The sequence below is a fragment of the Eubalaena glacialis genome, chromosome 10 (assembly GCF_028564815.1).
Source record: "Eubalaena glacialis isolate mEubGla1 chromosome 10, mEubGla1.1.hap2.+ XY, whole genome shotgun sequence".
NCBI lineage: Eukaryota > Metazoa > Chordata > Mammalia > Artiodactyla > Balaenidae > Eubalaena > Eubalaena glacialis.
The window spans coordinates 10333767-10348618 of NC_083725.1; the positions used below are offsets into that span (position 1 = coordinate 10333767).

A 14852-nucleotide genomic window follows, 5' to 3' on the forward strand; every position below is an offset into this window, starting at 1 on the left:
TCTCAATTGGAAATCATTTTGAATAATTTTGAAGGCATCATTCAATCACTTTTTAGCTTCCAATTGCTGCTGTGAAGTCTAACGCCATTTTGATTCTTGATTCTTTATATATCCTGTTTTATTTATTCATTTGTTTTCCTTTTTGGAAGCTTGTAGGGTACTCTCTTTGGAGCCAGTGTACTGAAATTTTGCAGTGATATGCCTGAGTTGGAGGTCTGTTTTCACCCGCTCTTTTGGATAGTCAATAGGCCCTTTCAGTCTGAAAACTCATTTTTTTCAGTTATGGGAAAATTTCTTGAATTAATTCTATGATGATTTCTGTTCCTTTTTTTCTATGTTCTTTATGGAACTCCTATTATTTTGATTTTTTTCAGCCTCCTGGATTTATCCTCTAAATTTATTCCTTTCTCTCCTATTGTCTATATTTTTGCTCTGCTTTCTGAAAAAATTCTGAATGTTATTTTATAACCTTTGAATTTTTTATTTCAGCTATCATGTTTCTTTTTTTTTTTTTTAACATCTTTATTGGAGTATAATTGCTTTACAATGTTGTGTTAGTTTCTGCTGTATAACAAAGTGAATCAGCTATAGGTATACATATATCCCCATATCCCCTCCCTCTTGTGTCTCCCTCCCACCCTCCCTATCCCACCCCTTTAGGTGGGCACAAAGCACTGAGCTAATCTCCCTGTGCTGTGTATCAGCTATCATGTTTCTAATTCCAAAGATCTCTTTAATTTCCTCCTCCTCCTTTTTAATGGTATCCCATATAATATCCTCAGATGTTTGGAAATCCTTGATTGTCTGCTCATATTTAAGTAGGAGAAATAAAAAGCTAATAGGAAGCTCTGAATACCCAGTGCGACCTGCTGACTGTGAACTTTCCTATAGGATAACATGGTTGAGTTCTTCAGTTGGAGAACCTCTGAAATCAGAATTTTTAGCTCTTTTCTTTTAGGCTGGTCAGATTCCCCAGAGAAGAATTTTCCAAATTCCTGCTTATAGGATGAAGGCCCAACATTCTGGGAACCACGTGTCAGAGGAGGACCAGAGGTCTCTGTATTTAGAACACCTGTGCTCACTGTTGTCTCTGTTCTCAGGATGGTGCCTCCTAACAGCCAGTTGTTTCTCACGCCTGAGACTCTGTAGAGGGTCGAGCAGCCTTTTACCAGGGTGGTGGAGGGGAGTCATCCTTCATTTAAACCCCTGCCCTCCCCCCCCCCCTACTTCCAGCAGTAATTGACACCATCAGTTCCTGAGCATTTTGGGCATTCTGTAGTGTATGTCAGATTGATTCCTGGATTTCCCCATTGCCTGGTTATGATTTAGTATTTTTGGAGGCTTCCAATTATTATTATTATTATTATTATTATTATTTTGCAATTTATTCATCTGCTTTTCAGTTTTTAAAAAGTTGCCACTGGTATCCCTCTTCCTGTTCTCCCTGTTCTTATATGTTTATGCCTTTAAAAAAACCGTTACTGTGATTTTAGTGGGGGCTTGCCAAGGGAGTGAAACAGATGTGTGCGTGCGTGTGCATGTGTGTGTGGGTGCTCAATCTACCATATTTATCCAGATGTCTCATAATTTGAATCTAAGATTATTGTATTCTGGCTTTTACAATGAGTGATGGAGGTATTGATCTTTTACCTTGATGTTTCTTTTATGTAACTGAATTTGTTAAGTTCAAGAGAGTTCCATTATCATTAGAACATATTAAAAGGCTGACTTCATTGCCAAAGCACAGGATAGCCCTTCTTACCTTATATTCAGTGATGTACTACCAATGGCTTGGGATCTATCCATTTGAAAGCATTGGAGGTTAGTTAGTCCTTAAGAATCTTTGTCTGTGAAAGGTCCTGAATAGTTTTGCAGGATATTCGTAGAAATTTCAAGGAGAGGGAATTTATGTTATTTCGTTTTCCTTGGTCTCAGATTGATTTAAAACCTGGGTCCTTAATTCTCTGAGTAGAGAATCAGAAAAGATAAACAGAGAAAGCAAAACAGAGCCACACAGAAATACACACATATACACACACATGCACGCGCGCGCTTATAAAGAGAATGATGCAGACAGGACAAGGAGAATTGGAAGGTGATCAGTTAAGACATTGTTTTGTGACGCACGGACGCGTCTGCATTTTGCCCTGATAACAGGCCATCAGCTCGTTTTCAGGGGGCTGCTGCCTTCTTCAGCTCAATCCGCAGATCAAAGCAAAACTGTCTGCTTGCATTTTGCAGTCAGAATGGGGATGCTAATTTATACTCCTTAATGTGTGAGGGTAAGAGACTCCTTCAATTAACTGAATTCTATAGCTGGCAAAATAAAAGGTATACAAAGAGGCGCAGGCTGGAAGAGCCGAAATTCTCATTAAATCAAAAGGTCCAGTATTCATTACCTCGTGCATCTGAGGCTAAACACTAAATATGGGGATCATCAAAGGAGGTTTAATGGGTTAAATTGAGAATATAATCTAATTAAAACATTAGACATGGCAAATAGTTCTTTGATATTCATCTAAAGGTTTCATTAAAAATGGGTACTTGAGATTTGTATGATAGATTATCAATTTTAAGTAGAGACAGCATCCTTGGTACTGATTCAAAGTGTCACCATTGTGTGGAAGCAGGGGAAATGGGAAAAGACATCACTGCCAGGTGACAGGTTAGAGATACAAGGTAAGGCCAACCAGGATTCATGATAGTGATTTTGATCACTCTCCGGATGACAAAAAAGAAAGCATAAGGATTAATTTAGGAGACAAATTTTCCACAGAGGAAAAATTCCACTTGGGGCCCAAATTGTTTGGTGTAGAGATCTACAGTGGTTTTTTGCACTGGACATTCATTCTGTTCTCTACTTCCTTCTCCTGTATAGACAGCTTCCCAAAGGATAACTGATTATACTTCGTGGGTTTTAAATTTCTGAAGGTTATTTCTCCCAGCGTCAAATTTGCACCATAAGGATATCTACTATTTAAGCATCTCTTGCAAAAGCTTGGGACTCTAGCAATAAGAGGTACTCTGAAAAGCCAGTCTAGCAGCCCCGGTATCAGGTCTGGTCTCTATGAGCTGTCAACTCAGTAAAGAAAATTTGTGAAATCTTACTAGATATTTCCAGGGTTTCACTAAATTTATTTGCCTGAAATGCTCATATCATTGTAATCCTCTCGACCTGTTAGAGCTGTTTAATAGCGGAAGACCATTTATTCAGCTTATTGAAAATTAATTACTTATATTGCCCAGGTTTGCAAGGGGACAATGAAAAGGCAGTGGAGAGGCAGCAAGGGAGATAAACCTTGCCCGCCAAATTCTTTTTTCTTCTCTTCATTTTACCCAAAGAGGCCCTATATTGAGTGGTAGAGAGAGCTGAAAAATCTGTTCATTTTGCATCTTACTGCATCTCGCACTGTGATGTTTTCATAACCTTTTGCGAAAGCCCCAACTTTTCAGTTATTCCACTGAACCAAAATTAAGTAACCAAACGTGAAGAATGGGAATCTTTAAGACGAGAGAATAAAATGAATGAACGAATGAATGAATGAGTGAATGAATGAAAGAAAAACCTGCCATCCAAAACCTTTTGCTTTCCATTGAATGGATGTTTGCTTAGGAAATTGAGATATTTTGTATTTTCCCAGTACCTCTGTGAGAAAGATGTGTGGCTTTGCTTAATGAAGTTGAGAGGGGGAGTAGAAACAAATACTGTACTTAGTCTGGAGGCAGTGAGTTGCGGGGACAATTCTGAATATCAGATTTTTAGCTATTCTGAGATCCTACTTCAGTATATTTTAAAAAGTGGAATAAATATCTAAATAAAATTTTATTAGAATACATAATTCTCCTTTTTTGCCTTTCTAATATAGAAATTTTGTCTGACAGTATAGACCATTTCTTATAATGAGGGATACAGAGGGAGTGAGATACTGGATAAACAAAATCCACAATAATGAAAAACTGACTTTGTGCTGCTGTTTAAATCCTGTCTCACTGGGAAAACAACTAAAGAGGCAATGCAGCATTCATGTGTCCTTTTGTCTTTCTGTTTTTACCCATTAGGAATAAAAGTTATGAAAACTCACTTAGCATTAGGGAGAAGTCGTATAGTCATCCTGTAGAATACTTGAGTGTTAGAGGAAATGTGTATTATTCAAGATTTATTCTTACTCTGATAGGAAAAGATGATCTTTAAAAAGGCATATTTAGGAAAGCAACCTTAATTTTTCCTTAAGAACTTTATATTTTCAAGTGCAACTTCTAATATAATGGTAATATATGTTTTGAAGCACACGTTAGAGTTAGTTAAACTTGTCCTGGTATGTGCAGACTATCACCCAAATTCAATTCATTTTATGCAATTTTTCAATAAGTAATTAAAAAAGAATCCCTCCTGAGTTTATCCAGTCTGATATTGTAGAGCATTTGCTATCAATTCAAAGTTCTCAATTAGCTCCAGTGTTGTTCTAATTACTGGATGTGTTTTCAAGCAACTCCCAGCTAATAACTGTTGGGATGAAGAGTCATTTTCTCGCTATAGACTAGACTCTGCATGCTCGTGCTTACTGTGATGTTTTGACAATGATTCATTAACCAACAATAAGGCCCCAATTGGAACAATTAGACATCGATGCCTTTGCTAGGCTGACCTTTTATTTTGTTCCTCAATGTTGTCTTTTCTTGAGTTGGTTTCTAGATAACTCCCAAGAGACTCCTTACTCTACAAAGCAATATCATGAAGACAGCTGTCATTAAATTCAGCTACTTGTACAAAAGCTCCCTCTAGGAGGATGCTCTTGTTGGAAACTCAAGATGGAAAAACATCACAAAAGGAGTCTATGATAAGAGAGAATACATGATTTAAAGGTCCTTTATACCAGTTCATAGAGATTAGGGAGTTAGGCACTATGTCTTTCAATGGCTTGTATAACATCTGGTCAAATCCAGGCCCTCCATCATTACGTCACTCAAGTTTACGGTTCCTTGTCTTCTAATAGGCAGATTATTTTTATTTCCTAAATATCTGAAACAGAAATACGATAAAAATTGATCACTGATCCACTCAGGTCTATAAAAGATCAATATTATTGTTAATAGTACAATTGCCTTTAAAGGAGGAGCCAAACAAGTGTTTGTCATTTACTGCTTTTGCAGCATCTCTACCGTGTCTTAGTATCATGGTACCTTAGTGACATTCTGCTGGATCTTACCATTGTGGGATGACTTGGGGCCAGATGAAGCCTGTTTTGATCTATTCTTTGATTTCAACCCCAAGCTTTCAGCAAGTATGTTCTATTTCTTTAGTCAAACTCATTTTAGATGCTACCTGTCACTTTCAGTGTTTGTGTACAAAGAATTTTGATTGCTCTAGGGCCATGTATACTGGATGGTAAAGCTTTGCCTTGAGTGTAAAGTCCCTGTGAAATGTTGTTTGATATCAACTGGATCATTGAACCTGCTTCAGCTGGGTGTGGGTTCTTAATAGTAGGTGTGAAAGTGCCTGAAGGATTTAATGCTTAGGCTGAGAGAAACAGTTAGGGAGAGGTTTTTAAATGTTCTGAAAAAAAAAATTGAAATAGTGTCTCTTTTATTGGTCAACATTTGAGTTGCATTGTAGATGTCTCTTACAACTTCATCAATGTAGTAATGAAGTTGCCAGACTGTACATGTTAAAAATGCAACGTAGATAGTAATGCATATTTCTAAAAATGGAACTTAAATGATGGAAGTTCATGTCCCAAATTGAAATATATAATTACATCCTCCTTGCCCACACAGAAAAACAAGAACTCTCTTCCCACACACAAATAATCAAATAGTGCTGTCCTTGCTGTTGAAAGATTGGAGTTTAGACCTGGCTAGTCTCCCATTGTAGAACTGAAGGACTTCAGAGTCACTTATCCTTTCTTGATCTCCATTTCCTCTTCTGAAAAATTGGCACTTGAACAAGATAAACCCCTTCCAAGCTCTAAATTCCTTTAAGATAATTTAGTAGAATTGGAATGTTTAAAAAATTTACCCTGTCCCTTTAAAAATGAAAATATGGAAATGTCTCTTATGCATTATTTTTAGCTTCCAGAGCTAGTTTTAAAATATAGGGAAGTTTAAAAATACAGGGAAAAAAAATCATTCTATCTCATGTTTCTAGAAAAGTCTTTAAACATGTACCTTGAAGGGTCCTCTTCTTTTACAGATACATTTTAGGAGCAGCTTGGGCTGTGATTTTCCTGAACTAACTCCTCATATGTGCTATGATTTTCCAAATACTACTGAAACATGATTCTCCAGTTTACTGTTTATCTTCAGATACTTGTTATCTTTTCAGACTTTCAGTGCTGTTTCCAGTATTAAGAAAAAGTTTTGTACAGGCAGCTTTACATATACCACATTGTGGTATATGTAAAATGTATACAATATAGGAATAAATCTCCAAAGCCAATCCTTATGCCACCTGTATAGAGAAACAGATTTTCCCTAAATTATTGTTAAATGTGTCTATTTCTGGATGTAGCCATCTAAGAATGCAATGCCCATCTAGTACAAGCAAGTAAGTAAAATTTAAATCCTAATTTAATAGGATTTAAGATAGTCCCAGGGACTATTTTAAGACCTGGGAATTTCAGAATGTTTATGCAGTTTCAAAAGATTCTTTAAAAGGGAAAAAATATTTATTAATATTGACATTCAGTAGTAAACTAAGGGATGTTTTTGTCTTACCTAATGTTTTTGTGTGGAAGCACACATTTGATGATATTTTAGGATATTTTTGATGGCAAGATGTTCAGCATATTTATATACTTGGAGTCAGCAGCTTTGAGAAAGTGTCTCTCTCAGAGGTGCCCGAGTTGAGTGCTTTTGGACTTGGTGGATTTCTAATTAATATCTTGATGCTCTGTTAGAACAATGTTGAGATTTGTTTTACTTAAGTAGCACATCTAGAAGCACTTTCATTTTTAAAATTTTACATATAAACCCTTGGCTAAATTTAGAGATTTTTGAAATATTTTGGAAATGATATCACAAAATTTACCGGTGTTTAGTCCAAGTTGAGTTCTTTTCAATAGAAACTGAAGTGTTTATAGTTTGTTTTTAATCAGAAAAATGAGAAAGAAACACAGGTAGATACATTTATTTCTGGGTAACTTTAAGAGTTTCATTATGCTAAGAAAGGGTAGTGATCATTTAAGAAATTAAAAGAGCCGATATAAAACCAAAAAGAAATCAAAGGATCCAGTATAAAACCAAAAGGCTTTATTCCCTAGTTCTTATTCAGCCCCAATATTGACTGCTTTGAAAATAAATAATTAAAATAGTTTTTCTTCCTGGAAAGTAAAATATGGCGCCGTAATGTAATAGGGCCCCATATTTTAAATCCTGTACGAAGCAAACATGGACTGCAGTTAGATGATGATGCTAGGTCATCACTCTCAGTGCAGAGCAGTGGGTTGGAGTTTCTCTTCTCCAAGTCCATTCCCTGGGCATCTCTGGTCATATCTTGTCTATACAATGTGAAGGGCTTTAAAAGCAGCCACAGCCTGTTTTTCCCTTTCATGTCTGTTCTGCAGTACTTCCAGCAGTGAGATTTCAGGTAAAATGTCTTCTTTTCCAGCATGGGTTGGATTTTTCTTTTCCTTTGAGGCTTGATCACTCAGATTTGAAGGTTTGGGTTTGGGGATGGTCTTAGCATATTCCAAAGCCTAAAAGCATAAAGATAAAATTTTATTTGAGATGGGAAGTGAACCCTGGATTCCTTAAATTAAATCTAGTCTTAGGAAAGGTTTATTGATAATATAATTGGAGACTATTGCTACAATAATGTACTAAGGGATGGATGGAAATGGAGACCAAATGGAAAATACAAATAATGCAATATAACGCACAGTTTAAACAAAATAAATTAGCTACATAACAAAATGCTGTGGAAAAAAAGAGAGTTGAAGAATGATATGTACAGTTGTGACTCTGGATGTTTTCTTTATAAAACTGAGTTTTATTCAAGTGCTTGAAAATAGATTTCCTATGTGTTTGATCTATTTAGCTTCTGGCAGTCTTATTAAAACCAAACCTCTATTAAGGAGATATTAACTGACCTTTCCAGCCAAAGAGGACTTGTTACAGCTTGAGACCAAAGACATCACTGTAGTTGAGATAAAACTGAGTCTCCATTATTACACCAACTATTCTTGTTTCTGGGTTCTTACAACTCTGGCAATTATTTATTAGAGGTTGAAAATTATTTTTTCCTTTTCTTTAGCGTATCTATAGATACCTGGATACTAAAAAAAGGCAGTCTTTTTTTCAGTGATGTCAGTTCTGACAGGCATTACAATAAAAATAAGATTACTGAATATGATTTCTAAATCTGCCTTTATATGTTTTACTTTTTTAAAATTAACCATTTTTAAAAATTGAAGTATAGTTAATTTACAATGTGTTAGTTTCAGGTGTACAGCAAAGTGATTCAGTTATATATATATATACATGTATATATATACATATATATGTGTGTATGTATATATATATATATATATATATATATATATACTTTTTCAGATTCTTTTCCATTATAGGTTATTACAAGATATTGGATATAGTTTCCTGTGCTATACAGTAGGTCCTTGTTGTTTATCTATTTCATATATAGTAGTGTTATATGTTAATCCCAAACTCCTAATTTATCTCTCCCCACCCCCAGTTTTACAGTTTAATAAGAGTTTCTTGAGAGCTAAAATGCGAATGGATAGTCTATGTAGGTCCTAGAAGGGGAAAAATCTCCAAAACAGAAAAACTCCAGACTTTTCAGTGTGTGTAGGTGACTTCTATTGGAATTTCTAATTATAGACTTGTTGCCTTGAATCTCTTCATGAACAAATAATGGACTGGAGAAAAAAAGAAAAAGTGGCATCATGGAAACTCAATCAAGTGGATTGAGGTCTTCAAGGTCTGAGGAAGAAAGGCAATAGATAGAAAATATGAGAGTCTGTGAAAGAGAACACGAAGTACAAATTCCTAAAAGCACCAAAGGGTCACTTGTCCCTCATGCAAAGGGTCCCATGTCCTTACTGGGACTGAGGCAGAGACTTGTACTGCAAACCTCGGTGTCTCCATAGAACGTATTTCATTCACATCACAACTTAGAGTTGGATGACTTCTGAGAGGGAGAACATCCTGTATTTATCATTTTTATTGAGTAGAGAAACCTATATAGTACCATCCCTTAGGAAAAATATAGGGAATGAACTTGAGAGAAACAGTAAAGGACTTTCCTCTGACATAAGCACCCAGAGATGGCAAGATGCTAATTTCTTAAAACTTATTTAATGGTAGAGAAGGAAATTGATGGTTAATCAGGATTATTAGTTTTTTTCTACGAAATCACCTAACCATTGAATTTTTGTGTGAGAAACTCAAAATACTATACTTGGAGGAAAACATGTGGAAGACTAAAGGTAACAGTGAACTTCAGGGAGAAAAAGAGGCTAACTTTCCAGCATCATATGTGTGTATATCATTTTTACATCTATATTTGTGAATGATGGGGAGCCGCAGGAACAGTAGTAGCTAAATCATCCTCTGTGTTCAAAAAACGTGGGGAATTTATTGTCATGAGGTCACAGAGGTTTCCCTTTAATTCTAATTAAAAAGACAACTGCCTTGGTGAGAACTTCTTACCTTCTGCCGAGGGACAGCAGATTTATTTTCAGTCTTTGCTATTTGTGGCTTTGACGGGATGGATAGTGCCTTCATGTTGTATTCCTTTACTTGTTTTGCATATTCCTTTTGCTGTATTAATTTCTGCATCTGTTCAGAGAAACAAAGTGAGGGTGACTCACAGGTCCTGCTAGATTGCTCTGTTCTCTATTTAAATTGACACTAATTTTAGTGAGCTGGGCATACAGTATCAGCCGCACGGGGGAAATGGGATCACCGCGTGTAAGGTGACAGCAGTGAAATGGTTAAGTTAATGTTTCTCCTAGAAATAGTTTCTCTTGAGGGGGGGAATGTCACTGCAATAGCACACCCAGTGTTCACTTAACAGTGGCTAAATCACATTCAGCCTCTTCTTTGTTGCGTTTACCCAATTTATTTTCATTTTTGCTTCCAACTTTGAACTCTACTCTCTTTTTATGCCTTGAGTGCAACTGCAGTTAAAACACATTAAATGAAGATCTCCTTTCACTAGAGGAAAGAGAATAAAGTGGATGCACTTTTCGTGGCCTGGGAAACTCTTACCCTGAGTGTCTTCTCTGTAGCCACTCTTCAGTATTATCAAGATAACTCTACTGGGAAAGACCAACGACCATAGAACACACATCTCTTTTCATGTGCACGTGCCCCACTTTTCTGTTTGGGCCTTCAAAACTAACTAAAAGGTGGATACATAAAACAACATTGGCTGAGTAATTTTATTTTATGGTAGAAGGAGTGCCCGGGGCTTGTTACCAATGCTATTTCAGAAGGGTCTCTATTCAGAGGGAGACATTTGAATTAGGACTTGGTTCTGGGGATATCTTTATACAGTTTTGCTGGAAGACAAAGGGCAAATCCAATCCTGGAAATGCTGTAGGTACATCACACTCACTTTGTCCCTGACGGACTCAAGGTCAGGTCCGAGGCCTCCAAGCTTCATGTCTCTGTTCTGATAACCTTTCAGCTGGGAACTCTAAAAATACAATCAAAGAGACAGTTTCTTTTAAAGACTTGTATGTCCCCCACCCTCAAGTTGTCATAGCCACATAAGAAAGGGAAGAAGCAAAATGAAGAATGGCAGCCTGTGTGGACCGTGGGACAGTGGGTGTGTTTCCCAACAATTCTTCCATTTTAAGGGTCGTCATTGATAATCGTTTCCTTGGTAATTTGTAGCTGGTGAGCTAACATGTTTGGACTTTTCCACTTCTGCAATAAAAAACATTGAAATTCTGAAAATTATAAATAAAAAATTTCAAGTGAGTAAAATGCTGCTTTGTTATTAACATTTTTAACATAACGGATACACTACTAATTTGCTGCTGCTGCTGCTATGAGTAGTATGTCTAGTTTTGTACCGTTCACTGAACCAACTGATTTCCCTGGAAGAGGCGATCTAAACGAATCAGGTAAGCACACTGCTTCGAAGAGAGGGCACCCTGTCTAATGTCATAATATTCAAAAGAAAGGAAACATTTAAGGGTTAAGAGTCTAAGCAAGACCCACTGAGAAACTCATTTTATTCAGTGTGATTTTGGATATTTTGAAAGGTACAAATAATTTTATATGATAATGCTTATTACTATTGCATATTTAAAGGGACAGAGTAACAGATCGAGGCTATTTAATTATTAAATTATGTCAGTTGAGCACAGTAACAGGCAGGAAAAATACTAACGCGCTCCTGACTGTAGGACAGGTTAAGATATTCCCCAAACTCCCACTTTTGACATGAAATCTGACTTGCTACTTGCAGCAGATACCCAGTCTGAAGCAGCTTAGCTTTAATCATTCCACCAACTCACAAAAGATGTAATGTAAAGCATGAGTAATTGCTTATTGCATCCCCGTTGAAGTTCTTACTATCACCTCGAATAAACATCGTGGCTGTCACAGAAAAACAGAACCGAGGGTCTAGCACTGCAGACTGACACAAAGGAAAGAGTGTGGCCCGAAGGGGTCATCTCCAAACGCCACTGACTCCTTGTCAGGCTGAACAGCTTCCAGTGAAGAGATGTTTCTCAAGGGAGAGCGATGGCTCCTAACAGAGTTTGTTCTGGGTGACTGGCAATGAAAAATCCTGGATTTACTTGTTAGCTTCAAGTAATCTTGATTGGTTCTCAGTGCTGTAATTTTGCCTGATCTCTGTCCATCAAAAATCTTTTTAACAGCTTTATTGAGATAAAATTCACACACCACCAGATTCACCCATTTGAAGTTGTACAGTTCAGTGGTTTTTAGTATAGTCATCAAGTTGTGCGAAAGTCACCACAATCCAATTTTAGAACATTTTCATTGTCCTAAAAAGAAACCCCATACCCATTAGCAGTCCCTTCCCTCCCCCCACCTCCAGCCCTAGGCAACCACTAAGCTACTTTCTGTCTCTTCAAAAGGCTTTCATAGTCAAATAATCCCTAGAATTTACTTTGATTTACCTCTCTTTGGCTGTTAGAAGACCAAAAGGTCACAATGGCACCATGCCCCCCCCCCAATTTTTTAAAATTAAATCAACAATAATAGTCTCATTAGGTCTCCAAACACAGGGGGAAAATAAAAGCATGTTTTCAAAAAATCCCTGGTGGGGTTTGCTGCTAGTCTTTGCATGAGATGCACACAGGGTGACATCAGCCAACCCTGGCTCTAGCTGACGGCTGACCAGACCAGATCTACCCCTTGGAACTGGTGTCCACTGGTCGCGGCTTTGGCAGAGTCTGGCATAGGATCTCCTGGTGGAAGGTTTCTGCCGGCCATCAATCACACGTCTTCTCAAGCCAGAAGAGTGACTTTTATTGTAAACGTGGGGCAAAAGGTGCCTGACTTGAAAATGACATTGACTGTCCCGGGAGGACTTGTTTCAACTCTGAGAGGTTGTGCCCCGCTGTGGGGGACACCGCGGGGCTTTCCTCCAGAACATTCCTCAGATGTGTAAGGGTGAGAAAGTTACTCAGAGACGGGACGGAAAACAATGCCTCAAATAGTGGGGAACAGCAAGTGAAGGAAGTTTGCTCTGCGGTTGCTAAACTTAATCCAAATAAACCTCGTCTTAGAAGCAGTCAAGCAGCAATACCCGGATTGTCTGTGACAACAAACACACGAGTTAATTACTGCAGCTCAGCTCAACACAGCTGTCAGAGAACTCCTTAAGCGGTTATTTTGTGGCAGGTTGCGGTAGATATTTTTATTACTGTTTGTCATCACTTGTGCTGTGTTAATCTCTCGCTGCCTGATGTATGGATTCAGTGGCATGGACAATGCTGGGTGTTCATAAATTGGTCATAACAGAACTGCCAGGGGAAGAGGAACGGTGCTTGGGCCTATTATCTTGACAAATCCTCAAATTTTTAATGTGATTCAAGTCGATTCCCTTGGAAACCACGAGATTTGCTTTGACTAGGAAATGGGCAAGACCTGGGTAATGAGTCCCTCTGCCTGGGGCCCCGGCTACCTGCTGTCCTATACAAATAGCTCGGTTCTAAATCATTTTAGCTTCTGGAATGGCTTCCCGGACAAAGAGTGCTTCTGTGTCTTTGTCGGATGCAGGCTGAAAGTCTTGGATGGAGAAAATGGATACGTGTGGATTGCAACATCTCTGAGAGAAAGCAGGAAGGCAGGGATTTCCCAAGTTGGAAAGAGGGCTTGGGAAGTGGTAAGTGGAAGTTCTCTTTCTTCCTCTTTCCTCCCCTCCCCGATCTTAGATGTCTCATGATACACACCATCACTGGGTACTGTCCTCTGCCTTCCCTCGGTAAAACACAGATTCAAACTACCAAGAGGAGAAGGAAGGGAAAGGAAACTAACATTTAGTTGATGTCTATTCTTTGCTAGGCACCAAGCTAAGGTTTTAATACATTATTTCACTTAACTGTCAAACCAAATCCACAAAAAGAACAATTCTGATTGTGCGTATGAGGAAATAGGGGCTCAGGTGAATTAATAACTTGTCCGAGTCACAGAGAGATTAGGTGATGAGAATTTAGAAATGGCCGAGTGCGTGACTTCCACTAAACCCTGCTCATTAGGAATTGTTAAAAGCTTGCATTTTCAACAATAATCCACAGTTGGCAAGAACACTAACCCAGAAAGTTCTCTTCCAAGGTAGTGAGTTTGAGCTCTTTTTTAGGCCCTGGTAACTCGTAAATTCCAGAGTGACAGGATGCCCTCACCTTGAGAATGTGTTGGTTCCTAAGCTCTGAATACATTTCCCTATAGAAATAATAATACGCACAGTGTCTGGCTTCCTAGTCCAGTCTACAAACCCTATTCTATTTATGAAGTACTTGAAAACAGTACTAATCGTACCTCAGATTAGGTACGATTAACTGTCAAGTAATGATGTTTTGGTGGAAAAATAAGTTACTTATGAACCCAGGAACACATTTCTTCTTATTTACAGTGAAACTGGGGATCATCCCAGCTCTAAACAACCAGTAGTGGTTTCCACAGCCTGGGCAATAATTAGGTACCCCGGCAGGACGGAGGATGTGAGGGAGGGTCAGATGAGGAGCTCAAGGAGCCCTCAGGTCAGGGTGTGGGAAGGGGCGGAGGGAAGGACCCCGGGGTTGTGAGCGAGCTGAAGGCCTAGGCTCTCAGGTGGCGGCAGTGGGCTGGGGCGTTTCATGTGCATCAACCTCTGAGGTTCTATCTCAGGAGGACACACCAAGCTGGACCTCCTTTTCTCCTCTGCAATATGACCCACTGTCATTCTAGTCCAGCTTTCCCTTCTTCTCTTCAAGGCCACCCTTTCCTTTTTTTCGAGGCTCCCATGTGGGTGTCCACTGACTTCACGATCCCCTATTCCTGGAGTGCCCTGCATCTGCCCTGCACACCACAGCCAGAGCAGTCTTTCGAAAACATTAATCTAACTGTGGTTAAAATTCTTCCATGGCCCCTGCCAACCCACCCCCCCCGCCACCAGCTGAGGGATTAGAGCCCTCCTTCTTCCAATGACGAGCAAGATCCTCGAAGACCCGGTCCCCGACCTACTTCTCCACTGTCACCTCTCAACACTCAGCGCCTCCCAGTTTGAGTGACAGCAGCCCTGAAATGCATCAGTTCCCAGCATGCTTTGTGTTCTCTCAAGCTTCAGAACATTCGCTCACACTGGTCCCTCTGCCTGAAATGCTTTCAGTCTTCCTTCTTTTGCTAACTCTCAATCATCCTCTAAGATG

At 38.6% G+C, this 14852-nt stretch overlaps 1 protein-coding gene across 3 annotated transcripts in view; it reads right to left on the reverse strand.

The window, feature by feature from the left end:
- Positions 1 to 7496: 7496 nt before the first annotated feature.
- Positions 7497 to 14852, reverse strand: part of JHY (junctional cadherin complex regulator) — a 60801-nt gene continuing 53445 nt past the window's right edge. For 2 of the 3 annotated variants that reach the window (XM_061203288.1, XM_061203286.1), the window contains 3 exons: positions 10580 to 10660; positions 9670 to 9798; positions 7497 to 7694 (listed from right to left, as the gene is read on the reverse strand). In XM_061203288.1, coding sequence (XP_061059271.1) covers positions 7497 to 7694; positions 9670 to 9798; positions 10580 to 10660 — 408 coding nt within the window. The remainder of the gene's footprint in view (positions 7695 to 9669; positions 9799 to 10579; positions 10661 to 14852) is intronic. The other variant, XM_061203287.1, reaches the window with a different exon arrangement.